We start from the raw sequence: 27,815 nt of genomic DNA, 5'->3' as shown, positions 1-27,815 counted from the left end.
TGGAATAGGAAGATCTTTTAGGTCCCTTCCAACCCAGACCATCCTGTGATTCTATGAGGAAGAACTTCTTCACTGTGTGGGTGATCAAGCACTGGCACAGGCTGCACAGAGAGGGTGTGCAGTGTCCCCCAAAAGCCCTCTGGCCACAGCCCTGAGTGCCATGCTCAAGGGACCATGCTGGAGCAGGGGGGCAGACTGGGTGACCCCAATGGTCCTTTCCAACGTGAACCATAGTTCTGTGACTCTGTGCCTTCAAAGAATCCCACTGAGGGTGGCAGAGCACTGGGAAGAATCAGTTTTTCAAGCTGCCCAGGAAGACCGTGGAGCCTCCCCATCTGCGTTCCTGAGTAACCTGCTCTGGGTGACCCTGCCTTGCCAGGGGCATTGGGCTGGAAGAGGACCCTTCATATAATTTGGTGACTCTGCCTTCAGCCTCTATCCAGGCTGCAGGGTATGGACATTACGAGGGGGAATTTTTTCACAGAAGGGGTGATAATAAATTGGCATAGGCTGCTCAGTGAGGTGGTGGAGCCATGGTCCATGGAGGCGTCCAAGAAACGACTTGTAGCACAGTGCTCTCGTTGACAGAGTGGTGATAGGGAAGAATCTGGGTTCGATGACCCCAGAAGTGCTTCCTCCGTGTCCCTCTCCCCTCATGGACCCTATTCCGTGGCTCTGGTGGTGCTGAGGGCCGCGCACGGACGTCCCTCGCACGGGGGTCCCTCACACAACTCCCACCTCCACCCGGCCCTCACCGCACCCGCCATAACGGGGCCGCCCGCGTCGCGCGCCGTGACGTCACGGGGGGCGGGGCGCGGCCAGGGCCGGAACATGGCGGCGCCCTCGGCCCCGCGGCCGCCCCGGCCCCGCAAGGAGCCGCAGCCGCTCGTCATCCCCCGGAGCGCGGCCGAGGAGCAGCGCCTCCGCCTCGAGCGCCTCATGAGGAACCCGGTGAGGGCACCCGCCGGGGCACGGCCCGGGGCGGCGGGAGCGGAGAGGGACGCTGAGATCCCCCCCGGGATCTGTGAGGGGAGAGGGACACCGAGACCCCCACCCCATCCCGTGGGTCTGTGAGGGCAGATGGGCTCCCTCGGTGTCTGTGAGGTGAGAGGGACACTGAGACCCTCTCGGTGTCTGTAAGGGGAGAAGGATGCTGAGACCCTCACCTCTGGCTCTGTGAGAGAAAAGGGACTAACACCCCCTTTCCCCTTCTGCGGAGTCCGTGAGAGGAGAGGGGCCAACCTTCCCTTTCTCCACTCCGTGTCCGTGAGGGAAGAGGAGGCGACACCCCCTCCCTGGGGTCTGTGAGGAGAGAGGGACCAAACCCCCATTCTTCCTTCCCGGTTCCGTGACAGGATCGACACACGCCCCCTTCCTCCTTGCCGGGTCCTCAGGGGGAGAGGGACTGACCCCCACCACTGTATTGCTGTGAGGGGAGAAGGACCTGTCTTTTCTGGGATGCTGTGAGGGAAGAGATGCTTCTCTGGGAACCCAGGGGCCCCTCAGTGCTTTGCCCACTGGTCTTTTCTCTATCCACCACTTTTAATTTGTGAGATCATGACCCTGGCCCTCTAACTGGGTGTTCTGATCCTGTCCTGAGGAGATGTTTGCCAGGACAGTACTCTCAGCCCCCGTACCGTGTGTGCTGGAACAGGCTGAGACTTCCCACACCATGTTCTTCCTCTGACCTTGCACCATGTGTTCTCCCTTCCCTGCTCTTCCCTGTCCTCTAGCTCTGGCATGGAAGGTGCACAAACACCTTTCATCGTTTCCCAGATTACTGAATTATACTCAGTTCCTGCGAGTGCTTGGAGGTGCTGACATGCTTCCTTCTAGCTCCCATGCTGAAAAAGAAGCACAGACACTCCTCATCTTCCTGGGGTTTGTTGACCTGCAGGCCTGAATGTGAGGGACAGAGAGGATCCCTTCTGATTCTCCTTTTCTGCCTGATCTCTGTGCATGAAGAAATTGCTGCAGCTGTGCTCCTTCTGAGATCTGTCAGTTGGAAGAGGCTGTTGTCAGACATATCCCACCTTTCAACAATGTGTTAAAATTGCAGACTTTGCTCCTGGAAGATACTGATGGCTGGTTGGTTTGTTCTTGCAGGATAAGACTGTACCAATTCCTGAAAAACTGAATGAATGGGCACCACGGCCTCCCCCGGAGTTCGTTAGAGATGTCATGGGTAAAGATTCTGTTCTTCAGATAACTCTGGGGTCAGCCACAGTTAACTTAGAAAAGTGTTTAGCAGGAAAGGACAGAGGTGGTTTTCTTCTGCTCATTTTGCTGGAGAAAAGAGGTGTGAAATGTGCTTTGAGAGTTGATTTTTCAAGTTTTTTTTGGTTCTCTGATTCTACTTTTCTGCTGGCTGTCAGAATGCAGAGAGAACAAAGCCCATGGCACTGCAGCACGTGGGCTGCCTGCAGTGCAATAAGCTGCTGCTCTGGTGATGACAAGTAACTGATGATGAGTAAATCTGTCCTCTCCATGGATCTGAGAGTGCTCTAGAAGATTGGCAGTATGGAGTCCTTCTTTTGACTGCTTTGAGTCTGAATCTCAGGCTGTGAGAAGCAGGCACGTGCAGCAGGTTTGATTGTGTGTGCTCAGCTAGGGAGCTGGCAGCTGTGCCAGGACCCTGACCCAAATGCTCTGTGTACACTTTACTTCTCCCTGCAGGGATTAAATGTAGTAGCTGTGGTATAAACTGGCTGCATGTAGAAGTTCTGTCTTTCTTTGAGACCTCCATCCTTTCTAGAGGTTGACTTGTTCTTATTTCAGAATAATAGATCTTGGGCTCAAGTTTTTATATGCTTCTGAATACAATCTGCTTATTGTAATTCTCCATGGCTTTTTCAAATAGCTTTGCTGTGTGCTTGAGTTGAATTGTATTGTTTTTCTGGGAGTATCTGATGTGCTGGGACTCTGTAGGTATCAAGAGCACCCCTGTTGCAATCCCAACTGCTGGGTTTTAGTTAGGTGTCTTTGAGGTTTGTATTCCTGTGCTTTCCCTTGGGAAAGGGCTCAGGAGAGAGAGGAAGAGAGTGGAGCACAATGGTTAAAGCTGCTTCAAGGCTTCAGCATGCAGGCTGATGTCAGGAAGAACGAGCTGTAAGGATTTAATTTATGAAGAAACAGTTAAAAACTGTCTTGCATGGGAAAGTACAATATCACCTTTCAGCACCTTTCTGTTGACCTTTATTTTGTATTTGAGAAATGCTAAAAATTAATTTGAAGCAGCATCAGCAGGGTATTGTAATTCACCTCTGCCTGTAAGAGATGGGGGAGTGCATTTCATCTCCAGTTCTTTGCCTGCCTTGATGTGCAGCTAAGAGTGGGTTCTCCAGGGGGGTAATTGTAGGACCTGCAGTGACCCAAAAGTGTGTGGGTTTGCAGCTCACTCTGGGTTTTGGTTGTGGGCCGAGTTTAAAATGGTGACACACTCCGTGTGGTGTTGGTAGATTTCCATCTGACAGTGCCCTTTCCTGTGTCACATCCCTCAGCATCCAGCTGTTGTGATTTGTGAGCATCTATTTATCCTTTCTTAGCAGGCTGAACTCTTTCCTGTTGCAGGTTCCAGTGCTGGAGCTGGGAGCGGAGAGTTCCACGTGTACCGGCACCTCCGTCGGCGAGAGTACCAGAGGCAAGATTTCATGGATGCCATGGCTGAGAAGGTCAGCACAACTCCTTAGAACTCCCCCCACCCCCAACTGTTTACTGTTCATTGCAAATCTGTGTTTTCTTTGAAAGTCATGTACAAATAATTCCGTTCTAAGCCACCCCTTGTCAGAGGAGTCTGTAGGAGTGTGTGATCTGTGGTGTCTGTGTCAGTACTGAAACATTTGGTGCTTTGTGTCAGACATGCTCCATCTCCTGTGTTCCCTGGGGTCCTAGCACGCAGTAAGGCCTCATGGGAATGTGTGTGTTCTCAGGCTGACTTGAGAATGCTTTAAAAGCTAGAAATCCCTGATAACAGTGCCTTGCACAGACAGAAACAAAGTGAGGTGCCTGTGCACAGAATCCAGGTGTTTCTTTTAAGTCTTGATCCAGTAGAAAGCCCCCTCTTTCAGAAAACACTATTGATACATTCTCTCTTGGCTAAGTCCGTATGTTAATGTTTGTGTCTCCAATTATTCATTTGTTTTTACTGAAACGTTCATTAGGGCAGAAGCCCAAGCTCCCTCATCTGCTCTGGTGAGGATTTCTCCCTCAGAAGGTTTCAATGTTTGGCTCAGGTTGCAGGTTAAAAATGCTGTCTGTACAGGAGTCATCCCTAGGAACGTGGCTTTGTATAAAGAAGCCAGACAAAATTTGGCAGAGCTCCCTTCTGTATTTTGCTAAAAGACTTCTCCCTAAAAGGACATGACTTTCAAAAGAAGTATTTTAATTTAGATTGTGACCAAAGTATGACATGTGATCAATTACAGCAAAGACTAGATGAGGAATTCCAGAAGAAACTGGAGAGGAATAAGATGATTGCAGAAGAGCAAACAGCAAAACGCAGAAGGAAGCGGTAAGGGCAGATTTTTCCCAGGAGGCTTGACATGGAAACCCTTACTCCCTGTGCCTCATCTGTAGCTGCATGCTCTGGATAAACACTGTCATTCTGTGTCTGCATCTACCAGCTGGGAAGTCTGGCTGTGGAAATTAAATTTGTCAGTGTCAATGTTTGGTTTCCAAAGGTAGCTGTAAACCTGACAGGCTTTGCTGGGGTGGTTTCTTTTCCATGCCTTTGCTTGCAGGATAACTTTGGACTGGTTGAGCTGCTTTTGCTGACACTGTGGTCTTGACTGCAACATGTCTTGCTGCATATTTGTTTTAACAGTGTCAGGAAAGGTTTGTGTCTATATCTGGCTTAAGTTTATGTCTGAATCATTTGATACCAAGCAGTTTTGGTGCAAAACTGGGTGCTGCTTCATGGGTAGGCTGCTTCTTCCTACCCCATTGAAATGTCTGGCAGGCCAAGTCTAATAAGTTAGATGGTAATACTAAAAAAATATTAAATCCATCTTTCTTTTAAATTTTAGACAAAATGAAACAGTTTCAAGATTGATGCTCTCAAGAAATAGCCTGAGCATTGTGGTGCTGTGACACAAGAATTCAAATCCCACTCTCTGTGTCCAGGATAGGTTTCAGAAATAGCAGGGAATTGTGGCACTGCTCTTTCCCAGGGTCTGACCCTAAGTAGCCTTTCCCTTGCTGCTTTGCATGCTGTGGCTGAGAGCTGCTGTGGAAAGGCCTGTGTGAAGTGACTCACTGCCATGTTAACACAAAAGTGCACAACACAAACACTGTTGCCATCTTAGTTTAATTTAATGTGGTCCAACAGATGGCCAGCAAGTCAGATCTGGCCTGCTGCCTCTTCTCTGGCTGAGATGGAGAACAACTGTTCCAACAGCAGATGCTGCCTAAACACTAACACCTCCTTGTCCCCCTGCTATGCTCTAATGGTGTGGCTTTGCCCTCCAGGAGCCCCTCTAATTTCCCTCACCACCCTTCTCTGTCCTGACCCAACAGGTACAGTTCCTGACTCTCTGTTTCAAGAGAATTCTGTTACGCTGTTGAGAGAGGAGCCTGTGAATGCCAGGCTGCTCTGCCTGCATCTGCCATTAACTTGCCAGGTTGCCTTTGCTGGCCAAATAGAGCTGGGTTTTATGAACTGAAATTCCCTCTTATCCCTAGTGCTACTCCTAGGGCCTGACATCCTGAGAAAGTGCAGCCAAAGAGGAAGGTCAGAGCATACTGCACTATTTTTATTTTCTTCAATTGAAGTATATATATTACTGGTGATTTTTTTTTTTTCTCCCCAGTGTTCAGTTTCTGCAGTCTGGGTTTTAACACCATTTTCTCTTTCTGTTTATTAGCCTAGGTAGCTAAAATGTGGGGGCAGATTCATTTTTGTTCCATCTGTGTTCTTGGAGATACTTGTGTATCATAGTTCTGGTTGCAGTGAAGTCATGAAAGACTTTTTAAAAATCCATTAATCTAAAAACAACATAGAAAAGTTTCTCTTGATCATGTGCTAAGTTTACTCTTGCTGACTGTTCAGTTGAGGCCAAATTTAAATTGAATTTCTCTTCTGAAATCAGCTTTTCCAAGATGTCTGTAATATCTCCTTTATCAGTGTGTGAATGTGAAGAAGCTTTACAACATTGGATTTTCCAGAGAGTCTTTTTTTCTTTGCTTTATAGCCAGAAGTTAAAAGAGAAGAAACTGCAAGCTAAGAAAAATAAACTTGAACAAAAGAAGCAGGAAAAAGGTCAGTGAAATTTAGTTTACTTTTCTCAGGACTTGGTTCTGTTTCCTTATTGAATCTTAGGTTTTGTTCCAGCCTCCCATCCCAAGCATTCTCAATACATGGATTAGAGCCTGAGCCTTAAGCTTGTTATTTTAGCTAATGTTTCAAAATCCTCTTTGAAAGCCATCTATGTTGAGATTTAATCTTACAAATAACTTGGCTGTTTGTGAATATTTTCCATTTATTAGGGGGAATTTTGGACAGAAAACTCTTGGTTTGTGGATGTTTTGCCCCAGCTATTCTGATGAGCTGCAGATTCAGAACCTCAGCAGCTCAGAAAGACAGGATTGTTCAAGGCTGTGCTTTTTTAAAGTATATTTGGAATGTGTATGGGAAAACGGTGGAAAAAAAAAAAGCACAGCTTGGGCAGCAAGAAACTGAGTTATAATTTTGTGTGTAAGAAATTGAGCCACCTTGATACCATCTGTTCTACAGGACTATTTCATTTCATAGAAATGAAGGTGAAAAACCTGACTGCCTCTTCTCTTGCAGTCTTGAAAATTAATGTTCAACAATGTCAGTGTAACTGTTTGCTTAAACTTTTGCATACTTGTTCCTTCTTCTCAGTGAGTATATTTGGGCTCACTATTTCAAATAGTTGTCCCTTGTGAATTAGCACACAAATGGTTAATGTTAAAATTACAGCAGTTTCTGGTAATTCTGCTGGAACAGTGACTTGCCTGACAGTTCTACCTTATTTGTGCTTTGCTTTTCAGAATTGGATCTGTTTCAGCTGAACCACTGCCAGCCTCCCATGTAAACACGGGAGGACAAATTGTTAGGTTAATTTTACTTGTGACAGCAAGTGAATGTAGCAGAGTGAATTTTTTGGGTGTTTTGTTTTGGTCTTGTTTTTTTGTTTTTTTTTTTAAGCTACTCATTTATGAATTGTAACTGGGAGGAGAATTTAAGTATGAGTCAACATACTTTTGTTCATTTTGAGTGAGCAAACAGAATACCCATCCCTTAGGGAGTGGCTGGGAGAGAGGAGAGCTGGATCAGGGACTGGCACTGTGGTATTGGATTGCCCTGTACCAGTTGTGGGGCTGGAGTGGTTTTGTTTGGCACAAGTTCCTGAAAGACAGAATCCAAACTCCCTGGTCTTTGCAACAGTTCTTAACTCTTTACAGTCTGTGGTTCTCTATATAAAATAATAATATCAGGGGGGAGAGAAGCCCCTCTTAGCCATTTTTAGTGAACTGAGAACAATCTTTCCTTTTGTAGTTTTAATTGCCCTGGGTTGTGATCTGAGAGTTTTTTTCAAATTAATTAAAGTGTATTTGTTGGATATGGCAAGAAAACATTTGTCTTCCTTTTTTAATTAATAAATTAAACCTCTGAATTGCCATGTTTCATCTGTGTTGTAGTAAAATCACTAAGAATAAGGGTTGGCACTAAATGAGATCAGCCTTTGAGGTTGCATTACAAACTCCCAATAAAGGCTCAAAGTTCAGCACTTCACCACGCGGTGGCATCAGACCACTGAGCCTAAATCCCGCATGAACTGTTCAGGACACTGAGAGTGTGACTGGGCCTGAGGAATAGGGAGAGACGAAAAATGGCTCTTAGATTCAGGTCCCACTTTATGCCATACCTCATTTTTATTATCGGTTATTTAATTTCTAGTAGATGTTACCTTTTTTTTTTTTTTAGCAGACTTCACAAGTTTTCTGTGACCCTTGTTAAATTTAGGCATATCTTAATGAGTTCCTGTACTGGCAGTATAGCAAACAGGCCTGTAAAAGTTTATGGCACCTCATGGAGTTTCTGTGAACTTGGATAGGTTGTAGGAAGATATTGATGATGATGAGTCTTGCCTGTGGCTTCCCAGTGCTCTGTGTCATCCTTCAAAGCTCATCCCAGCCTGGAGAGGTGAGATTGGGAATGAGATAATCTATCACCTCAGTGTTTGACTGTCTCTGTTAGAAACAGTGTTCCAGAGGAGGTGGAGTTGTTTAATGATGGACGTTGTAACATTGGAGATAAGGGAATTCCCCAAGGGAGAATTTGATATTCTGAGCTCCTCATCACTCAGCAGAATTAATAGAACCTGATTCATGCTCCCTGAGTATCTGGGGCTGCTTAGTTGTCAGATGCTTAACAAGGAAGACACAGGGGAATATGTTACCCATCTGTGCTAGTTAGCCTGACCTAATCCACATTTGCTGAGCACGTGAGAGTGTTTTGTTGTGAAATGTTTGGCAAGGAAGCCAGGTGGGAGCACCTCATCCATTCATCCTGTTTGTATTTGTAGAACCTGGGCAATCCCAAGAGCAAGGCAGCAGCGAGGATGACGAAGAGGATAGCAAGGAGGAGGAAGAAAAGGAAGATGATGCTGAAGAGCCAAGTTTTGTGATGGGAAGAGGATGAGGCCTTCCAGGAACAACTGGAAACACTGTTCATTGCTTTATATTCAGGAGCATGAAAGTCTTTCATCTCAGCCAAGCAGAACCCATTGGCGTACGTTACATCTGCTTAACGGGGCATGGCCTTCACGTCACAGGCCTGAGAGAAAATGATAGAGAAATGCCAAATAAGAGATTTTTTCTTAATTGCTTGTATAACTGCTGTGCAGTCTGCTCTAAGTTTGCTCTAAAGAGTCAGCCATAAGTCTCTATGACCCTAGAGTTCTTTCTAAAATGGCCCAGAGTGTTTTTCTGTCTGAAAGCTAAAAAATAACTATTACCATTTAAGGGAAATATTACTGTGAAGGCTACGTATTCTACTTATCTTGAAGCTGGTAGCAGTGGGATACATGAATCTAGGGGAAGAGTTTAACCTGAAGTAGAAAAGTGGTCTGTAGCCAGACTCTCCTGCACTGTGAGTGTTCTGCATTTGGGGTTTTGTATGGGGTCATCTCTAACCCAAAGAAATCAGTTTATGTTGCTAGACAAGTTCTATAGATTTTTAATCAGGATCCCTTTTTTAATGCTAAAACTTTCCCTATTGCTTTTCTTCCATGTTTTCTAAATTAATAAAAGGGATGTGTTGGATTGTTCTGTCTTCTATTTTTCTTTTTGGAAGAGGATGTCAGTAAAATAAAGAGATGCTGCAGTGCTGCAGGAAGGGACAAAGAGATTGAGAGATATGGCACACATGAAAATATGGAAAAAGGTGTTAGCTGCATGTCACTTTTTGCTTTTGAATTGGAACAATACCTTTTCCCAGAGATTGTGTGTAAAGCCTCCAAATCCTGTGGCAGAAAGGCTTGGAATGGAATCATTTTGCTTGTGCTCAGCTTCCTGTAATGACACCTGCCTTTCTCTCTGCTTGAGCGCTCTGCTTTGCACTTTGGATTCCCTGGTAGGAATCGTAACATCTCTCTATATATTTACTTATTTGTGCTTAAAGCGTATACAGTGGTGGTTTTACTTGTAACTCTGGTTTTTGTCTCTTCAGTGTATCTTTAATTAGAAGTGCCTGCTGGCTTTCAGACATGCTCATCCCAGAGCCTTGCATCCAGAACGCGGTGCTACTTCTTCTCAAGCCTTGGTTAATGCCAAATTATTTTAAGCAAAAACAGTAAAAAGGGAGAATCTCTTTTTAGATTTCGTCTTTGTTGAATAGTGCTGCCAGAAATCCTGCTTTTTGTCTGAGCTGGCTTTATGTAATGGCTTCTCCATGGTATTACCGTGGTGGCCTGGAAGCCAATGTGACCAAGTGCAAGTGATGTTTGTGCTTAGTTCCCCTGTGCATATCCAAGGGCTTCAGAGCTGGATAACTTCTGACCTGCCAGGTCCATATCCCTGCTGCCCTTCAGGTTAGAGATCTGCATGGAACTGTTTTCTGCTCAGTCTCCATGGGGGCAGGTGCTGCAAGTTGTTGCAGTGTTTCATTCAGATGCAGGATTCATTTTCCCTGTGGTGAGATTAGTTACGAGCCTTGCTCCACATGAATCCCCCTCAGGGCAGGCAAACCCTGTGAATACTGTGTTGTAGCATGAGCCACAGAAACGTGAGGGTTTTTTATGGGCAGAGAAGAATTGAGAGTCTCACAAATAAAGATGTTCTGCCTCTGAGCTTGTCAGGCCTTTGAGCTGAGTAAGTGCTGTTCTGCATTAAGCAGAGCAGATACTGCTGAGTGAGAACACTCTTCCCTCAGCCATGAGGAAGGTGAACTCGAGTTTGTCTTGGTGATTGAACAAATTCAGGTTGTGTGGCCCCATCCTGCCTCCCTAAGACGCCCGCGCTGAATTATTCATGCTGTGTTTTCTGGGAATGCTGAGTTTGTAGGTGAAATCCATAAACAGCAAAGAGAGCATGTTGGTGAAGGTGGCATCTGCCTCACGCTCTGTCTCGCTGGGGTGGCTGAGTGTAGCAGTAGGAGCTGCATTTGGTAGGTGTAGCTGTGAATTCCCATAAACACTCTGCCGTGTTGTGCTTGTTTGTGGCAGTACGAGCTCGTTGAGAATACAAAGCACTTCAGAGGGAGGTTTCAAGAGATGTTTCTTCGTTTAGAATAAAATGCAAATACTATGTGACCTCAAAATGGGGAAAACCTCATCCATGGAGTAGAAAGGGGAAATGCTTCCATGCATAGTAAAATGCTTCCTATTCCAAATAGGGCACCAACAAATCAGTAATAACTTACAGGCTTGAAACTGCCAAGGAGTTTGACCTGCTTACACTAAATTCGTGCTCTGGGTTCTTTTCTAGAGGAGTCCCTCTCCTTTCTCTGATGGAGATTAACCCTCAAGGGCTAGTTTGCTCTGTTCCATTTCTACATGTGTCTGTGCAAATGTGGGACCCCGAGAGACATCAGTGTTTGTGCTGAAACCAAGCAGGGGTATTCCTGCTCTCAGAGATGAAAAGCACACTCAGGATAACATCTGTCTCTTTATTAGGTTTCTAAGAATTTAAGAATGTTTTCCTTTGTTCCCTCCCCCAGGCAGAATGGAATTCAGGAAGATGGGATTACCCTGTGATAAAGCTGACCTATTGTGCTGCCTTTCAGCATTTTCTTTATCTCATTTCCAGGGAAGGAACTCCCTCTCTTTCCCATAAGGCTGTCCCTGTCCTTTTGATGGGTTTATACAGGATTTCCTGCTGAGTCAATAGCGGAGGAGTGCAGGGAGATAGCAGTCGGGATTCGCAGGGAGCCTGTGCTCAGCCAGAGGAGGTTCAGCCCGGCGGAGGCAGAGCAGCGCTGCCTTTTGACTTATGTAAGTGGCGACTTTTTGCTGTATATTTAATAATTGTAATAAAAGCACATTTGCATCCCATTGCACCAATACCTTCTCTGTGACAAATTTAGAGATAACGCAAGGTCCAGACCCACTAATATCTTTACCAGTGGGTGGGTTTTAGCCCGACTGAGACTTTAGGGAGCCGGAGACATTTTTTATCCCCTACAGATGCATGCTCACAGCGGGACCCCCGATCGCTGCGGGAACGGCTCCGTGCCGGGGGGATACCCTTTCCCTGTAACCGCTGAGCCCATCGCCGTTTCGTGGGAACCCCGGACCCCCCCAAACGGCTCCCCCGCGGATGCAGGGGGCGAGCGTGGCCCCGGTTCCCCGGGAGGGGCGGGGGGCGCCGGCTGCTGCAGGGCGGGGGTCGCGTCCCCAGGCCCCGCCCCCGCCGCCGAGGGGGCGTGGCCAGTCCGGCCGCGGGCCAATGAGCGAGCGGTCACGTGCGGGGGCGTGGTGGTGCTGCCCCCCCCCCCCCCGTTTCCTGCGGGTCACGTGGCCGGTGCCCGGCGTTGCCGTGGCAGCGGCGGAGGCGGCTCCGGCTCCCGATCCCGCTCCTGCTCCGCTCCCGGTCCCTCTCCCGGGGCTCCCGGCACGGCTCCCGGACAGCAGCGCGGTGAGACACGGCCCGCCCCGGGGCCGCATCCCGCCCGCAAGGGGGCTCATCCCCAACGGGGCCCGCGCTCTGGGGCTGCGGGCGGCATCCCCTCAGGCGTGTTTGGGGGGTGGCGGGCTGGTCCTGCAGGCGGGGGAGCACCTCCTGCCCGCGGAGCTCCGGGAGGAGGGGGTTTCGTCCTGCCCGAGGTGCTGGGGGAGTTGGTTTTATCTTGCCTGAATAGAGATTCCCCTGCCTGGGGCGGTGTGGGGGGAACGCGCCTCGTCCTGTACGGCCAGGGGGAATCCCGTGTCGGGATGGTGGTGATGGGATGCGCGCCTCATCCTGCCAAGCTGGGACAATCCCCTGCACCTGGAGGGAGGGGGTGAATGGGAAGAGAAGGGGGTCCCGTCCTGTCCGGCCGTGCTTTGGAGGTGCCGTGGCATGCAGAAGGCAGGCCAGCAGCTCCCGTGGGATATATCCGGACAGGACGCTGGGGTGCTGTCGGGGGGACACCTCCAGCATACGGTGCAGGGAAGGTACACCTGGCCCAGGGTGCTTTTGGAAGACGGGATCGAGGGGTTGGGTCCCGTCCTGCCTGAGGAGTTGTGGAGGATCCTTGCGATGCTGGATCAGGATGCAGTGGTAGGAGGTTGCGTCCTGCCTAGGAAAGATCCTTTGTCCAGGTTACCTTTGGAGGGAAAGGTCCTCACTGGGAGTGGGTCTCATCCTGGCTTGAGGGATCCCCTGTCTGAGGCTGCTGTTGGAGGGGAGATTCTCGCTGTGTGGGATCGCCTCCTGCCCAGGGTGTGCTGAGGGTGGCTGGGAAGGAAGCTCCCTGTGAGGAGGATCCCAGCTGTGCTGGTGGGACCAGGGGGTCACATCCTGCCTGGGAAGTGATCCCCTACTGTCACAAGGGTGGGTGGTCACAGCTATGGGGTGTTCACACTCCGCCCGGGTACTGCTTGGAGGAGTCCCAAGAAAGGAACATGGGAAGGGGTTTCCCAAGGCAAAGACGGCTTGAGCTCATCGGGGTGGAGTAACAGGGTTTGAGGTTTGGCTTAGCCATGCCTGCAGGGGCTTGACCAGTGTTAGACAGGGAAGGAAGGGACTGGCACAAACCCCCAGATCAGTCCGGGGGTGTGGGGCAGAAACCTGGGACTGAGGAGGGGCCTGGCATCCCAAAAACAGGCAGAGGAGCTGCCAGTGCTGCAGAGACAGCGCTCTGTGGGCGACTGAGCACGGCAGTGGTGGGAGGGGGATCTGCTCAGCTCGGCCCTGGTGGTCTCGGCTTCATTCCCAGCTGTGGAGAAATCCCCACATGTGCACTGAGATGTGAGGAGGCAAAGACTTTCTCTTTTCCAAAGGACAGTGCTTGGCAGGTTAGGAAAATCCACATAAGGGAGCAATCACAGAGAGCTTTCTGTCCTCCCAGTGCGAGATGAAGTGGGGCCAGATGCGTCGGTGGTGCAGTGGAAGTGAGTGAAGACACAGCTGGGATGGACTTAGCCAGGGCTGCCTGAGAAAAAGCTCTCCTGGAGAATTCCTCACTCCCCATCCAGAACTAAACACCCCTGTGCAGTCAAACCCTGTAGAATAGTTATTTCTATAAGAACAAGTGTCCTAAACCTTTAATTTTGCAAGGCAGGAAGGTGAAATCTCCAGAAAAAGCTTCCCCTGATGCAGATGACAGGCTGAAAAGTATTTCCAGAATAAAATTGCTCCAGCTCCAGCTCATGTAAACTGCTTCTTTGGTCTTGTGTTTCAGCCCTTGGAGCCCTCCACCCAGTCCCTCCATGTCCATAGCCAGCAAGGTGAGTTTGACTTCCTGGCACTGCTTGTTTGGGTTACATTTGTGTTTATGGATTTCATTCTGAAGCTGTTTACTTATTTGAGAACATCTCTTGAGCTGCTCCAGAGCGAAAATTCAGCCTTATGGTATTTTTAGCTTATTTTTCTAAGGGAAGAAGCAGATGTGATTGGGTTCTCTTGCCCTCTCTCTGTAACCTCTGAATTCATTTGTCTTTTTAATGGAATTTGTACCAGGGGTCAAAGTTTCTTACATAGAAAGTTCCTAAGTATTTTATGAAAACAAATGACAGAGACCACTGTCCCAGCTGGGGACAAAGGGAGTGAATTCATTCCATGCTATACATTGCAGGATCCACACAGGATGTTGTCACAAGAAACAGCTTCATCATTTTGCTGCTCACAGATTGTTTCTTCCTCCAATCCTCCCAGGAGGCTTTTTTATTCTGTAAAATAGGTGATTCTTGCCTTTTCTGGAAACACGGATCAAGCAGGAAGATTTGTCCCTGTTATTGTTTCTCTTCTTGTTTTTATTATAGCATGAATGTTCTAGTATGCCTTTCTTTTCTGTTTGTTTGTTTGGGGGGGTTGGTTTTGTTACTTTTAAATATTTTGAAAATTCCTGAGCAGTCAGGAGCCTTCTTGGAGTGTGTTCCAGGGGCTGTAATAACAGCCTTGTCAAAACCTGCCCAGGAATCATCCTGTGCTGCCATCCTTGTTATGTCTGAGGGGACTGGAACCTGAAAACCCCGCCGTGTTCAGGAGGAACAATCTTGGACCTGCAGTGCTTTATTTGCTATTCTTTGTTATTGTGCCTGAGACGGCTTCCTTCCCTTTTAGTAACAGCATTCAGAGTTGTGGGCAGTTGGATGTTCTTTTGATCTTTGCCACTTCTCCAAGTCTCCCAGCAGTCATGGCTTTATTAGCTGTCCACATGTGGCCCCTGTACGTGGGGAGCTGGGGGGACACAGGCAGGGCTGAAAGGTGCTTGTGACCTTGAGAGGTGGTGCTGGGACTAATTAGTGCCACACCAGGTGTGATTCTGGGCAGCATCTCCTCATCCTGGGAGCTGGGGAATTTTTTATAGCCAGAAGGTGCAGATCTGGTGTCTCTGCTTCCACCACAGCGCTCAGTGGTGGAGTTGTGAGTGAGGGTATTAAACAAGGAATCGTGGTTTCCGTTCTTTGGAAGGTTGAGTAAGTTTCAGATGTCTGTCAGAGCTGAGAAATTTTTGCACAAAACATTCCATGGATGTTGTTCTGTGTCTGGGGATCACCAGAGCCATTTGGCAACAGCCTGGGGATGTGGTGCTGTAAGGCTTCCACCACTTGAAATACTCTTGATGCTTTCATACATCTCTCAGTGTAATCCCTTGAATCTGAAGATGATGGAATTTCCTGGAAGCAGCTTGCTTTCCCCCTCGAAATTGCCTTTTCCTTTCCCTGTGCTCAGAGCCACCGGTGGAAGTAAGGGAACAAGATTCTTGGCCAGATGTGGCTGATAAATGGAGTGTGAGTAGCTCAGGAAATTTAACTTCCCACTGCAAAAGCTTGGGAAGTTCATTTGTTAACTCTACACAGCATTCAACTCTGTCATTATTGGGGGAGTTTGGGGGAGAACTGTGCTCATTTAAACCGAGCATTGATGAGCAGTGGTTTAACTGAGAGAAAAACTGGTGTGCTGGTTTGAAAGTAAACCAGGGAGAGAGATTAACCCCCACACAAATCCCGTGAGACAGACTTCAGGCCAGAGTTACAATTAATAGAAATATTACAATAGATGCAATGATATAGAAAAAGTGGCTTAAACCCTGGATAACAGAGTACAAGCTGGCCCGTGTTGGTCAGGGTGGTGGCTGCAGTCTGATTAAGCAGTGGTTGCAGTGCTGTTGGAGTTGGTTGTAGTTTTTGGAAGGCGATGGTCCTGTGGATGGTCTGGTCCTCCTGTGGAAGTTCGTGTCCTCCCCTGCCTGTCCAGTGGTGGTGGTGCTCATGTCCTCCCCCAGAGCGGGAAATTTCACAGTGGAATGATGTGATCCTATGAGTCACTGGATATTTTGGGTCCTGTTGAGCCATTACGGCCCATTGGCAGGGATGACACCCGTGGGCTGGGTGTAGTTATCACAGCTGAGCGAACCGATTTGTGAAGACAAAGAAACACCACCCTGCCATGCAGGGTTTGCCTCCTTCCTTTATCTAACACCCAGCTTGCAACCTGGGGGATTGCATCTCCTGCAAGCGGCCATTAGCAGTTCATCACGAATAATGTCGGTGGGAGTAGAATACACAGTTTGGTTTCACCCCACATTGTAACCCAGGAGGAATAGTTTCCAAAGAAGGAGCAAAAAGGTTTGTTTTTTTTTGGTTTGGTACTCTTAAAGAGATGCATTTGGAGCCAGCCCATGATGCACTGGGATATGAACTGTCAATTCAAAGATAAGATGGGGGGCCAAGTGTATTTATGTAAAAAAAATTTTTATGAGCGAGAAGGAATTAAAGGGCAAAGTTGAGGTGCCTGCTCTGAAATGAAAATCCAGATGCTGTGCAGCCTTCCTGAATTCCTGCTGGAATAGTTCCCGGGTGTACTTTTGTAATCTTTCCTGGTTGTCGTGGTAATTTTTGGCAATTATGGATGGTCTTTTCTCAGTTCTGTCTTCCAAGTGTGATGTTATTTGGTCTATCATTTTCCACTGACTAAGGGCAACTGTGTTCAACTGCAGCTTTTCCAGTAGTTGATGCTCATCCTGTCCACCACCCGCTCTTGAACACGACTGTTTTGTTCCCTCAGCATTTCTCTCACCATGAGTTCTGAATTAAACGTTCCGGTGGATCCTTCCACTCCTGCTTGCTGCTCTGAGCCTGGCACAAAGGGCATGGATTATCGGGACTGGGTCCGGCGCAGCTACCTGGAGTTGGTCACCTCCAACCACCACTCCGTTCAAGCCCTTTCCTGGAGGAAGTTGTACCTGAGCCGAGCCAAACTGAAAGCCTCCAGCAGAACCTCTGCTCTGCTCTCTGGATTTGCAATGGTAATATGTGTTTTATGGCTTTTTGAACTGTTAAGGTTTTTGGGTTGCCTCAAATCAACTATTAATCAGTGTTTTTCTCATGGGAAGAAGCAGGGAGTTGTTTCCTGAAGAGACAGGAGGCATCTGCCTGGGGACTTCTGTTTGGCTGCTGCTGCGAAGTTTGAGGCTGGCTCTCTCACTGCAGCAGGGATACATGAGCTGACAGCCAACCCACACACTCCCAAGTCAGACCTTTAAAAATACTAATCCCCTACCTGCAAGTGATCCTAAGTGCTCCAGCAGCATTGCTAAACAGCCCAGGACCTCCTTTGGCCCCGAGGCTGTCCGGTGCTGGCTGACCTCAAGGCTGCTCTTGGGTGTGGAGCACTTTCAGGCCCCTGTGGTTGCTGTGGTCCTGAATGTTATTTTAATTTCTCTGCGTGTTTTCTCAGGTCACGGTGTCTAAAATAAGGTGGAGGTTGGGTCACAGTCTGCCAAAGCGAAGTTTGCGTAGCGTGATCAGGGAGATCGTGTTCTGCCACTGAGGTGTGAGAAGAGGTCCTGAGCCTCAGACTTGGTGTCAGAGGGCTCTGCAGCCTGCAGGGAGCCAAACCTGGTATATTTTTGTCAGTGCTGCCTATTGGAAGTGATCCCTGGTGCTTGCTTTCCTCTGTGCAGCACTTGGGTGTTATTTGGAAGTGATTTGCATAGGTCAGAACCATGTCATGAGTGAGCAAATAAACAAGGCTGAGACAGTCAGTGGTCCAGTGCTCAGGCCTGTCTGAGCTGTGTGTTAAAACACCACCATGCTGTGTCAGTGGGTGCCCCTTTATCTCCCCTCATCTTTTGCTTACTGGGAGTGAGAATTGAAACCAGTTTGGGGGAGGTTTCCTGTACAGGAAGTGGGCAGGTCAGGTTGTTCCTGAGGTCTGTCAGCAGAGGGGCAGAGGGCAGTGCCTGGATGGCGTGGGACATAATGTGAAGATGTTTCATTCTGCAGCTCAGAAACTGGAAGGGAAAGACAGATCTCAGGAACTTTCCAGCTTTCTTGTTTTATTTTAGCTTCTTCCGCTGCTCTTTCCTCCCCCAGCCCCCTAGATCATGAATCATCCATAACATTACAACAGCCTGGGATGATGGAGTTGGTCACCCAAAGTGAAGCTGGGAAGCTGCAGGCGGGGGTTTCAGTGGGAGCAGGCTGGAGTGCAGACAGGGTGCTCAGTTGCTTTGTCATTGCTCTCCACTCACTGGCTGTGTGCAAAAGATGATCTTAAAAGCTTTTTACAAAGTCTGTGTTGGTTTGTAACCAAGCTTGTGTGGTTCTGCAGGGGCAGAAGGTCTCTCCTCTTTCTGAGAAAACTGGACGCTGTCCTATAGTCTTCTCTCATGCGGGAGTTTTCTTACTCTAAAAAGCCTTTCACATGCATGCCTTATGTGCCTCGGAACTGGAGTTCTGTTGTGTCTGTTGTCTTTAGCATGACTATTAAATTAACATTTTGTGTTGCTGGGGAGTGATCTACCAGCATGGTCACACACGGTGTCCCTGCTGGTGGGGTGTGCTGTCACTGGCACCACTGGGACTCGGGTTTGCAGCCCACCCACACTGCAGGGCTGAACCACATCTCTGAAAACAAAGCACACTTTCTCAGCTCTCAGAGCAGAAAGTTGCTGAAAGTCCTTGGCAAACACTCAAAATTAACCACTGGTTTTACATTCTCTTTGAACTGTTTAAAGTGCAGTTGAATATACACAGGTACAAGTAGTGTTAATTGTGCTCACTAGCCTAACATAAGAAATAAACCTGAAATCAGTAACTAAGAAATAAAATCTCTTGCAATAAGGAATTCTCTTTATTAGCAAGCTTTTTTCCCCAGCTGATTGGAAAGCTGAGGTGTTTGTTCCTCCTGGGTTATTTCTCCACTGGTACACAGGAATTTAGCACACGGATGTTTACTCTCTAATAAGAGCACCTCTTTGGCTATTGATGAAAGAAGAGAAGTTATTTAGAGATAAATAGGTGTAGACGTGGCACTTAAGGACATGGTTTAGTGGTGGACTTGGCAGTGCTGGTGTAATGGTTGGATTCTGTGATCTCGAAGGTGTTTTCCAGTCTGAAGGATTCTGTGACTCTATTAAACAATTTCCCCAAAGCCTTGAGTGCATTTAACTACATAAACAAATGTCATCCGTGGCTTGGCTGTTGCTTTAGTTACCTCCCTGTCGGTGTGTTTGATGCAAGCTAGCTCCATATTGGCTGAAATTATTGCGAGCTGATGGATATTTAATCAACAGGCCATGGCTGTGATCCAGCTCCTTCTGGACAGGCTGCAGAATAATGCAAACCTTCCTCGTTACCATCTCTGGTATTTAGGGCAGAGCACTGGGCCAGGTCTGTTTGGAGGTGGGCTGTAGGGCAGCTGCATCTGCCCTGAGGAAGCTGCAGATAAAGGAAATTCAGAGGAAGCTTAGGAAACCTCCTTAATAATTTTCCTGATGGAAATAAGAGCTATTACTGCTAATCCATCTTCTCAATACTTAGCCAATTGATACAGGATATGTGTTTGATTAAAAAAAAACCCAAAACAAAACAAAAACCCTGACAGATCTACTGGAGTGATTGTTTTTACAGTCTGCCAAACCATCTGTGTGAATGTGTCATGGTTTATGTTAAGCCATTTGTCATCCTTTTGCTTGATATTATCTGTCCTGGTCTAAATTTCTCAAGATGAATAACATCTTTGTTGTGGACAGTCTGAGCTCTACTGGTCTAAGTCCCACCATCATTGCATGTAATTTAATTGCAGTTTAATTCTAAAATGTTGTGAGCCCTTGATCCTGTAATTCTGGAGTTCAGCTGGGTTATTCTCAAGCTTAAAATTAAGCCTGTGCTGAAATATCCCATGGCTTGGCAGAGAGCTCAGCCTTGCAAAGTTGCTTCTGGGAAGATGTTAAAATAAAGGGGGTTATTACATGGAAGAGTATAATTGTATCAAACGTGACATATTAATAGTTTTACAGGCTAGGCAGCATATTTAATGATTTTTAAATGGGTTATGTCAGCTTGTCCTCTTTCTCTTATCCCGGTCAGGGAATGACATGACAGCCTGTGCTGGGTAGAGCAATAAGAGCTCACTCACCTTTTCAGTACGTGTTTGGGTTAAATGAAGTGTTTTTCTGCCTTGCTGCCCTATCTGGATTGTTGGTGTTTTTCACTGAAATACCTCTTACTGAGCCATCAGTCAGTGTTAAAAATTCATCACATTGCACAGCTGAAGCTCACCCTGGGGAATAGGTTAGTCTGGGAGGAAACATCCAATTAGCTGAAGAGTGCTGCTCATGTGAAGGATAACAAGCAGAAATTGATATGTTGACATCAGCCAAGCTTTCAGCTTTAATATAAAGCTATAAATTGGACATGCAGGTACAATTCCCATTCAGCTGTGTCTCTGGATATTACAGCACCCCATAATGAACAATGTACCTGCAGGTTTTCCTGGCTGATGGGGCGTGACTGGCAGCCACAGTGCTGTACAAATTCATTGTACAGTGAAGCAGAGAATAAGTCTGATCTCCTCCCTCTCAAATCAATATAAGGGGAACTGCAAAGGGAACGTACACAAGGCAACGTGGAATCTGTTCTAATTAAATTGACCTTGCTATTGATAGTGAAGCCAGTCCTGTGTTAGGATTTTCTCTGCTGTACAACAAGAACTACTGTAAATTGCAACCAGGAGCTGATAAAAACAAACAAAAGTAAAACCCTGACTTGTTCTTGATCAGAACAGAAGGCTGGGAATGCCCAAGAGCTGTCAGAGTATTTTTGGTGTCTCTAATGTCTTGAATAGTTGATGTAGCTATAAAATCCAGACTTGTAGAGATTGACCATTTTCTACACGTGTTGTATCTTGTTTGCTGGTAAATGTGTTCAGACTTGACTGTGATCTGATGGGTTTCAGAGCAAATGTAAGGCAGCAGTCATGCCAGCTGGTTTCCATTCCTTTTGATCCTTTCAAGGCTTCCAACAGGGACAACATGAGCATACCCCTAATCTTCCAGTGCCTAAATAATATTATGAACAAAGTAATGCCAGAGCAAGTGGTGCAGGTGATTATACATAGCCTGAAATGGCTGCTCAGGGGAGTCTCATGTGAAGCCTGGATAACATAATCATGAGTCAGTTCTGCAAAAATCCTTCTGTGTCCCAGAATCGAGTGCATATTTGAAACTTTGCCTTCTCATGATGTTCTTTTAGAGGGGCTTCTTTCCAGCAAGCTGTGCTGTGCTGGAGCAGCAGGTCAGCTGGGATCACCAGAGGTTTTCCTTGCTGCCAAGAGAGTTAACTTCTCTGCAAATCTTGAAGTGCAGCTACAAGATCCAAGCCAGCTGCTAGAGAGGAATGTTTGGTAGTCTTGTCCACTGCTTTTCTATCTTTTCTTAGCAGAAGGTTTGTGCAGTCCTTTCAGGGATGCCACCACACAGAAGTACTGGTTTGCTTCACAGGTAGCTTAATTAATTGTAAAAATTCTTATGGTAAACCAGTTAACAGGACTCCAGTTCTGATCTCAAGAGCCTTCTGCTCTCTTGCACATATTCTGCTTCTTAAGCTTTATTTGATTAAAGTAAAAATAGCTTTAGAGACCTGCTGTGTGATAGCTCTTGTTTGGGGAAGCAGACTCCTGAGTTGCTGAGCACACCCATAAGCCAGTAGCTGTCCACTTCTGCTGGGTGTATCACTAAGTTATTACCTCTCAAGGGAGAAATTTGAGGATATAAATAACTTAAAAGTTATTTATCTGGGCATATTTGTAATAAAAACAAACGTAAACTGTTCTGAGAATAGAAGGCAGTTATTTTAACTATGGGCTAACTTAAATTGTAAAGTAGCTTGTGAGCTTCCCATGGTGGGTAGTGAAACCTGGCTGGCCACTGGCCAGAGGAGCTGCTTGGTTTTGCTTTTCTTTACACGCCTGAAGTTGAAACTTCCTGCGCTGCAGCCGCAAGGAAGGAGTGGCAGTAGAGGGTGTGATGGTGGGTTATAGCAGGCTGGTAGCTGCCTCCCAGCCCTGTGTGGCATCTAATTAACTCCTTCTGCTGTGTGCTGGGTTTGGGGCAGTTCCTGTGGCTCGTGATGGCAAGGAGAGATGTGTTTTTTGAGAAAACCACGGTCTCAGAAAGGCCACTGCGCTTGGTGCGTGCTCCTCATGGGTGACAGAAGTGATCCATCTGGGCTGCCATTCCAAAAAGCTCTGGAGTGTGTACTTGACCTTAGGTGTTCTTCCTGAATCAAGATGCTTTCCTGGCTGAAAGCCTTGAAAAGAGGAAAGCCAGCAGGTGTTGACAATCTCTTTGTTCCTTCCCCAGGTCGCCATGGTGGAAGTACAGCTGGAGGTGCAGTACAAGTACCCCCAGATGCTGCTGATCGCCTTCAGCGCCTGCACGACGGTGCTGGTGGCCGTTCACCTCTTTGCCCTCCTCATCAGCACCTGCATCCTGCCCAACGTGGAGGCTGTGAGCAACATCCACAACCTGAACTCCATCAGCGAGTCCCCGCACGAGCGCATGCACCCCTACATCGAGCTGGCCTGGGGCTTCTCCACCGTCCTGGGAATCCTCCTTTTCCTTGCTGAAGTCGTTCTCCTGTGCTGGATAAAATTCCTGCCGGTGGGCTCCATCCTGAAAAACGAGACCACCAACGTGGAGAAGCCCAGCAGCCACGCAGGGTGGCAGTCGGCACTGGTGTCCACCATCATCATGGTCCCCGTGGGTCTGATTTTTGTCGTCTTCACCATCCACTTCTACCGCTCTTTGGTGCGGCACAAAACGGAGAGGCACAACCGGGAGATCGAGGAGCTCCACAAACTGAAAGTGCAGCTGGATGGGCATGACAGAGGCATGCAGGTGGTGTGACAGAGCCTGCTCACAGCTCAGCCAGGGCTGAGAGCAAAATACCTGGTCTGCTGCTTGGTGAGATGCACCAGGGATGGATTTTATTGAGGCTTAAATCTGTAAATGCTACTTGCCTGCCATTTCTATCTGTGGGTTCTTGTGCTGTTCCACATGCTGGGGGCTCTGCCCTGGTTCTGGTCCCACACACTTGGTACTTAAGTTGACACTGCCGTGGTGTTCAAGGTCAAAACTTTTATCTACCTTAACATTGGTAGCCAAAAATCTGTATTTTTTACAAATGCAATATTCTGTTGCCAAGAGTGAAACTGCGTCGGCTGTCTCAAGAGCCAGAGTGTGTGTGTGTGTGTGTGTGTGTGTGTGTGTGTGTGTGTGTGTGTGTGTAGGACCTGTCTTACATGTCAGAACTCCCTGGCTGTCAGTGCAGCCACAATTAGCTGGCAGCTCGTTCCTAGAGCAGAGCTGATTAATGTGGGTACCTGCAGCTGACTCGACATCCAGGAAAGCACAACAGAAACTGAGAATGTGGATCACCAATGTCCCAAAGCAAGTATTCCATAACCAGAAGGAAAATAGCCTTAGCTTTTATGTTCTTTTCTTGCTATTCTTTGCTAGGTTTTTAAAGCTTGGGATGTAGAATTCTGAACTGCAGGAGGCTTGGGAAGTTCTCTCATACCTTCCTCAGCAGCATCTGTCATCTTAGGTTGAGTAAGTGCCAAGATCATGTGTTTTTTCCCAATAAGAGGCAAAAGTGCCCAGGGAAGGCTTACAGGTGTTTTAGTTTTAACAAGGACATTCTTAAAACAGAACAGTGACAGGGAATTTAATGAGACAAGACTTTGAAGGACTAACAAAGCAAGTTTCAAGGAGGTAAGGGAATGACAGCAAGTATTGTAGAAATCTGCCACTGTGTCTTCTTCATTTGTGCATTGTTCTGATGCCTTTTGCCTGGTTTGCTGGAGAGAACAAGCCCAGTCCTGTGTTATTTCATCATTTGGGGTTTTGTTTTGTTTTTGGTTTTGTTTTTTTTTTTTTTTAATTGGCTGTAGCATTTTTCTGTCAGAAATGAATGCTTCCCTCTCCCTCCACCAAAGCAGACGACTCCTCTGGTGGAACCTGGAGCTGTCCTGGCGTGCCTGATGGAGCTGGATCTGGCAGGAATGTTGTGTGCCATTAAAGAGCTATCCCTTTCCTTTGAGCTCATTTCTTTTTTCAGCAGCTGAGACAATGACACTTGCATGTCTGTGTTGCTTAGCAAGGGAAGCTTGTAAATTCCATAGCATCATCGTGGGTGAAAACTTCTGTAAAAAACACCCCAATTTTAGGATTTTTGGTAACTTTGTGGAGAGAAAATAGTGTTTTGCAATCATCAGCTCTTTTAAGGGAAAGTCAGGCTTTCTGACACAGAGGGCTGCAAGAAGCATAAGCACATTTTCTTGGCCCTGATCCTGTGCTGGTTTCCTCCTCCTCTGCACTCCAAAACTCCAGTTTCAGAATCTCTGAGGCCTTATAGGTTTCTGAAGTCATTAAGGATGTTTATAACATTCTATTTAACCCTGGGCCCTTATTCCACTGGGATTTGAGGGCTCTAATGGCAGTGTATTACATGTCAGCTTCCCAGAAGGGAGAGTACATGCAAACCCCAGGGCAGCAGGGTGAGACTATCCCAATATTCCCCTCTGGCGAGGGCCTTAGGAAGCCAGCTCTCATCTCTCTTGTTTACATGTGAATGTGAGCATTGCTGAACAAGTTGCTTAGCACTGTGTCTGTGGCTTTCATCTGCTGTTCTTGCTGCAGTTGGCATGTACCATATTGGCTGATGTGCAGCAAAGAAAATAGTCTTTGTGTGCTAAATGACTAATCTGTACTCATGTGCATATGCAAAAAAAAAAGGAGTGTACTCCAGGAAGTGGGGTGGTCGTGAAATTCATATCAACTCCCCAGGACTCTGCCCTCTCTCCCTCCTCTTTTTGCCATAATAAAAATTAAAAGGTTTATACAACAGAATCAGAGTTGAGTTTTCTGCCAAGTGCTACACGTGTTGGCTCCTCTGCCAACAGAATTTCTGTTGAGAGGCCAGAGCCAGACCAGATGGGATGAGTCTCTTATCTGTACTTTGTACTCTTCTTTAACATCAGTAATAGTAGAACCTTGTGTGCTGAGGGCCTCAGAAGGCTGTCAAAGAAAGTATTGCACCATTTTTGCAATATTTTTTTGAAAAGCATCCCCCTGTGCATTCAGTGCTGCAAAAGCAATGCAGTTTGTCTAGAAACAGACAGATCACTAATTTAATTTTTTGCAAACGTAATAAACTTCAGCAAATTGAGAAAAGCAGCGGAAACTGCTTTGATTTTGTAGATTAGCTCTTTCAGGCTTGGGTGGGATTGCATTCAAGATCAGCCTCAAGACAGCACATCTGTGACTGGAGTGGGACCACCTTACTCCAGCAGTGAGTCTGAGGTGCAGTTTGGGATGGTGTCCTAAGGGCAAATGCTCCTAAAACAGAATTATAATGTGCTTTCCTGTCTTTGCTTGCAGCTGTTTCTTGTGTCTTTCTGGGCACTGAGTTCTCCCTGCCATAGGAAGCTCATGGGGGTATTTTTGCTCTTCTCAAGGTTACCCATTCAGCCATTGCTTTTCTTGCTCCTGCCTCTGTTTTTGCAATTTATTTACATTTTCATCACTCTTGGGTCCAGACATGTGTTGTAGAAATGTTACCTGTGGTACCAGCCACAGGAGTTCATCCATAAAGGAAGGAGTAGGGATGTTGTAGTTGTCCAGCTGGGTATTTCTGTGCTACAACACCAGAAAATCCTTGCTCCTGCTGCTGCCCCTGTGGCTGTCAGCAGGATTGCCATCAGTCAAGCCAGCCTTTCCACACTGTCCCTGCTGTCCCAGCAGGGCTGGCAGCTCTCTGTGTCACGTCTGGGTCTGTCTGCCTGTGCCCGGCCACGTCTGTCCTGTGCTGTCACCTCTCTTTCGTTCCTGGGGTGTCTGTCGTTCTTGGAGTGTCCCAGGTTTTGTGTGGCTGCAATCCTGCAATTCCTGCATGGAGATGCTTCTCCCGAGGGTTCCACTCTCAGCTGGGGACGTGTTGAGGATCTGCCCTGGCGTGTGTTGGCTTTCTGCTCCAGCTTTGGGCTCTGGCTCGCTGCAGTCTGGGGTGGCTGCTGCCCTAATTCTCAGACCCATTGGGCTATGGCTCTCTGGACCAGCTTTGTTTGAGCTATTTCTCCAATTCTTGCACTGGAGCTTAGCACAGGGACAGCCATGATCTTGCTTCAGAGTCTTCCTCCAGACTTTTTTTTTTGGCCAGTTTTTGCCCAGCAGGAAAATGCCTCTGCTGGCTCCAGCAGAGCCTGCAGTCCTCTGCAGGGACCCTGCCTGCCCACTCTAAAGCAGGGAAGGAACTCTCAAGGACAGGGGAACAACAATTCTTTGTATCATTCCCGTGCACTGGCCTTGGTTAGGAGGCAATTCCTCTCTCCCTTTAGCAGAGCAAAGAAAGAGGCACGACCTCGAGCTGGAGGGATCAGGATCGGGTTCTCTCTTTGCCGTATTCAGTGGCAGCTCTCACTCTGATCTCCCTATTTTTAACATCGCCCCGGGCCAGGGCTGGCTCCCTGTTTCAGTGGAGAGATGTCTCAGAGACATCTCTCTGTTAGGGATGGAGTAATGCTGGATTTGAGCATGTGAGCGCTCACATACCTGGGAGTGTTTCTGGAGAGCACCTGGGTGGGTACAGCTGCAGAGCAAACATCCTTCCACATCCTTCCTTTACCTGGCTCTGGGATTTGGGGATGGGCAATCCCAGGTTGCCTCGAGGTTACCTGTGCTGGGCTGGGGGGTGGAGGTGCTCCTCCTGCCTTTCACCATGTGTTTTCTTTTCTTTTCCTGCCTTCAAGCAAACAAGCAAACAAAAGACCTTGGAGTTTCCTTGCTGCTGTAGATTCCTTATCTTTTAAATCTCATTGCATCAACTTCTAAGACAGCTTCCTCAACACCCCCTCAAGCTGGAATCAAACTCAGCTGGGCCAGAAGATATTTTCTGATTAACTCACAGGTCCTCTATAGCCATTTCAAAGCAGTTTCAGTAATTAAAATTGACTGGCTGGATTTGGAGAGTATTTCCCTGAATCTGTGTGTCCAGCTGGGAGCTTGCTTTCTACCCAGAGATGTGACAGCCATGAGTGCTAAGAGAAAAAAAACAAACTGTATTTTAGCTTTGCCTATTCTTGTCTTACCTCTGCATGAACAATATTTAATGTAGAACAACGAATGTATCTCAATTATTGTCCAGCTGTGTGAGAGAAACTGGATAAACTTGCTCACTTTTATGCTTCTTGGTGATTTCAGACTGATTTTTTTGAGAGGCAGCTCAAGTCCTCCAGCATCCTCTATGGGTTAACTTGGGTTCTGCCTTTTTGAAAAAAAACTTGGTCAGATATTATCATTCTCCTTTTGCAATGCATAAGGAGATAACAATTAGATGCACTTCCTTTTAATGAGGATCTGGGTATTGTGTTTTACAAGAAGGTTAAGGAGACAAAGAACTATAACAGGAAGACTATTAAAGTTTGTCTACTGTTAATAATACCAGCTTAGTGGACAAAATTACTTCTAAGAGCTCATTAAGATTAAAACATCTTAATACTTTTCTCAGATTTCTATGGTACTTGACAGTAAGTTGTTTATGTTTTGTGACACTGTAAACCAGGATTTTCTGGCATTTTTTTCTGATTTTCTGGCTTTTTAGGAGAGAATGTACATAAAGTTTTAAGGAGTAATACTGAACAGATGGGTGTGCAATTGCATTTTGATCTAAGGATGATGCCCAAGAGGCTGTTTAACAGGTGAAAAATGTTGAAAGACTGGCACAGCAATGCCTGTGTAGTGACTAGATTAAGTTCTGGACTTCAACAACACCAAGAAAATGCCCTCACTTTTTGGCTCAGTATTTAATTATTTGCATTTTTTCACATTTAAGATACCAGCTAGGAAGAGCTGGAATCTTCTG

At 47.0% G+C, this 27,815-nt stretch overlaps 2 protein-coding genes across 3 annotated transcripts; both read left to right on the top strand.

Annotated features, from left to right (window-relative positions):
- The first annotated feature begins 814 nt into the window (after positions 1-814).
- Positions 815-9,289, top strand: PRKRIP1 (PRKR interacting protein 1). Its single transcript, XM_005525850.2, has 6 exons — positions 815-951; positions 2,107-2,185; positions 3,571-3,671; positions 4,425-4,510; positions 6,189-6,256; positions 8,550-9,289. The coding sequence occupies exons 1-6, from the start codon at positions 832-834 to the stop codon at positions 8,663-8,665; spliced, it is 570 nt and encodes a 189-aa protein (XP_005525907.1). The 5' UTR covers positions 815-831; the 3' UTR covers positions 8,666-9,289.
- A 142-nt stretch (positions 9,290-9,431) lies between these two features.
- On the top strand, positions 9,432-27,141 carry ORAI2 (ORAI calcium release-activated calcium modulator 2). 2 transcript variants are annotated; one of them, XM_014255040.2, is made up of 4 exons: positions 9,432-11,456; positions 13,847-13,892; positions 16,675-16,915; positions 22,256-27,141. In XM_014255040.2, exons 3-4 carry the CDS (start codon positions 16,688-16,690, stop codon positions 22,799-22,801), a joined length of 774 nt encoding a protein of 257 aa, XP_014110515.1. In that variant the 5' UTR covers positions 9,432-11,456; positions 13,847-13,892; positions 16,675-16,687; the 3' UTR covers positions 22,802-27,141. The 2 variants fall into 2 exon arrangements, with proteins under 2 accessions (XP_014110515.1, XP_005525906.1); XM_005525849.3 differs by lacking the exon at positions 9,432-11,456 and adding an exon at positions 11,979-12,099.
- Positions 27,142-27,815: the final 674 nt, after the last annotated feature.

The sequence above is a fragment of the Pseudopodoces humilis genome, chromosome 23, assembly GCF_049639895.1.
Source record: "Pseudopodoces humilis isolate 2021_Gansu_Grassland_sample_001 chromosome 23, ASM4963989v1, whole genome shotgun sequence".
In the NCBI taxonomy this organism is placed as follows: Eukaryota; Metazoa; Chordata; class Aves; order Passeriformes; family Paridae; genus Pseudopodoces; species Pseudopodoces humilis.
The sequence above is the reverse complement of the archived record's forward strand: the minus strand, read 5'-3'. Positions and strand labels throughout refer to the sequence as shown.

Bases quoted from the DNA above. Each gene is read 5' to 3' on its own strand.
- PRKRIP1 (XM_005525850.2), top strand. From the start codon at position 832: ATGGCGGCGCCCTCGGCCCCGCGGCCGCCCCGGCCCCGCAAGGAGCCG. The intron at 952-2,106 runs GTGAGGGCACCC...TTGTTCTTGCAG, and splicing joins AGCGCCTCATGAGGAACCCG to GATAAGACTGTACCAATTCC. The intron at 3,672-4,424 runs GTCAGCACAACT...GATCAATTACAG, and splicing joins TGGATGCCATGGCTGAGAAG to CAAAGACTAGATGAGGAATT.
- ORAI2 (XM_014255040.2), top strand. From the start codon at position 16,688: ATGAGTTCTGAATTAAACGTTCCGGTGGATCCTTCCACTCCTGCTTGC. The intron at 16,916-22,255 runs GTAATATGTGTT...TTCCTTCCCCAG, and splicing joins TGCTCTCTGGATTTGCAATG to GTCGCCATGGTGGAAGTACA.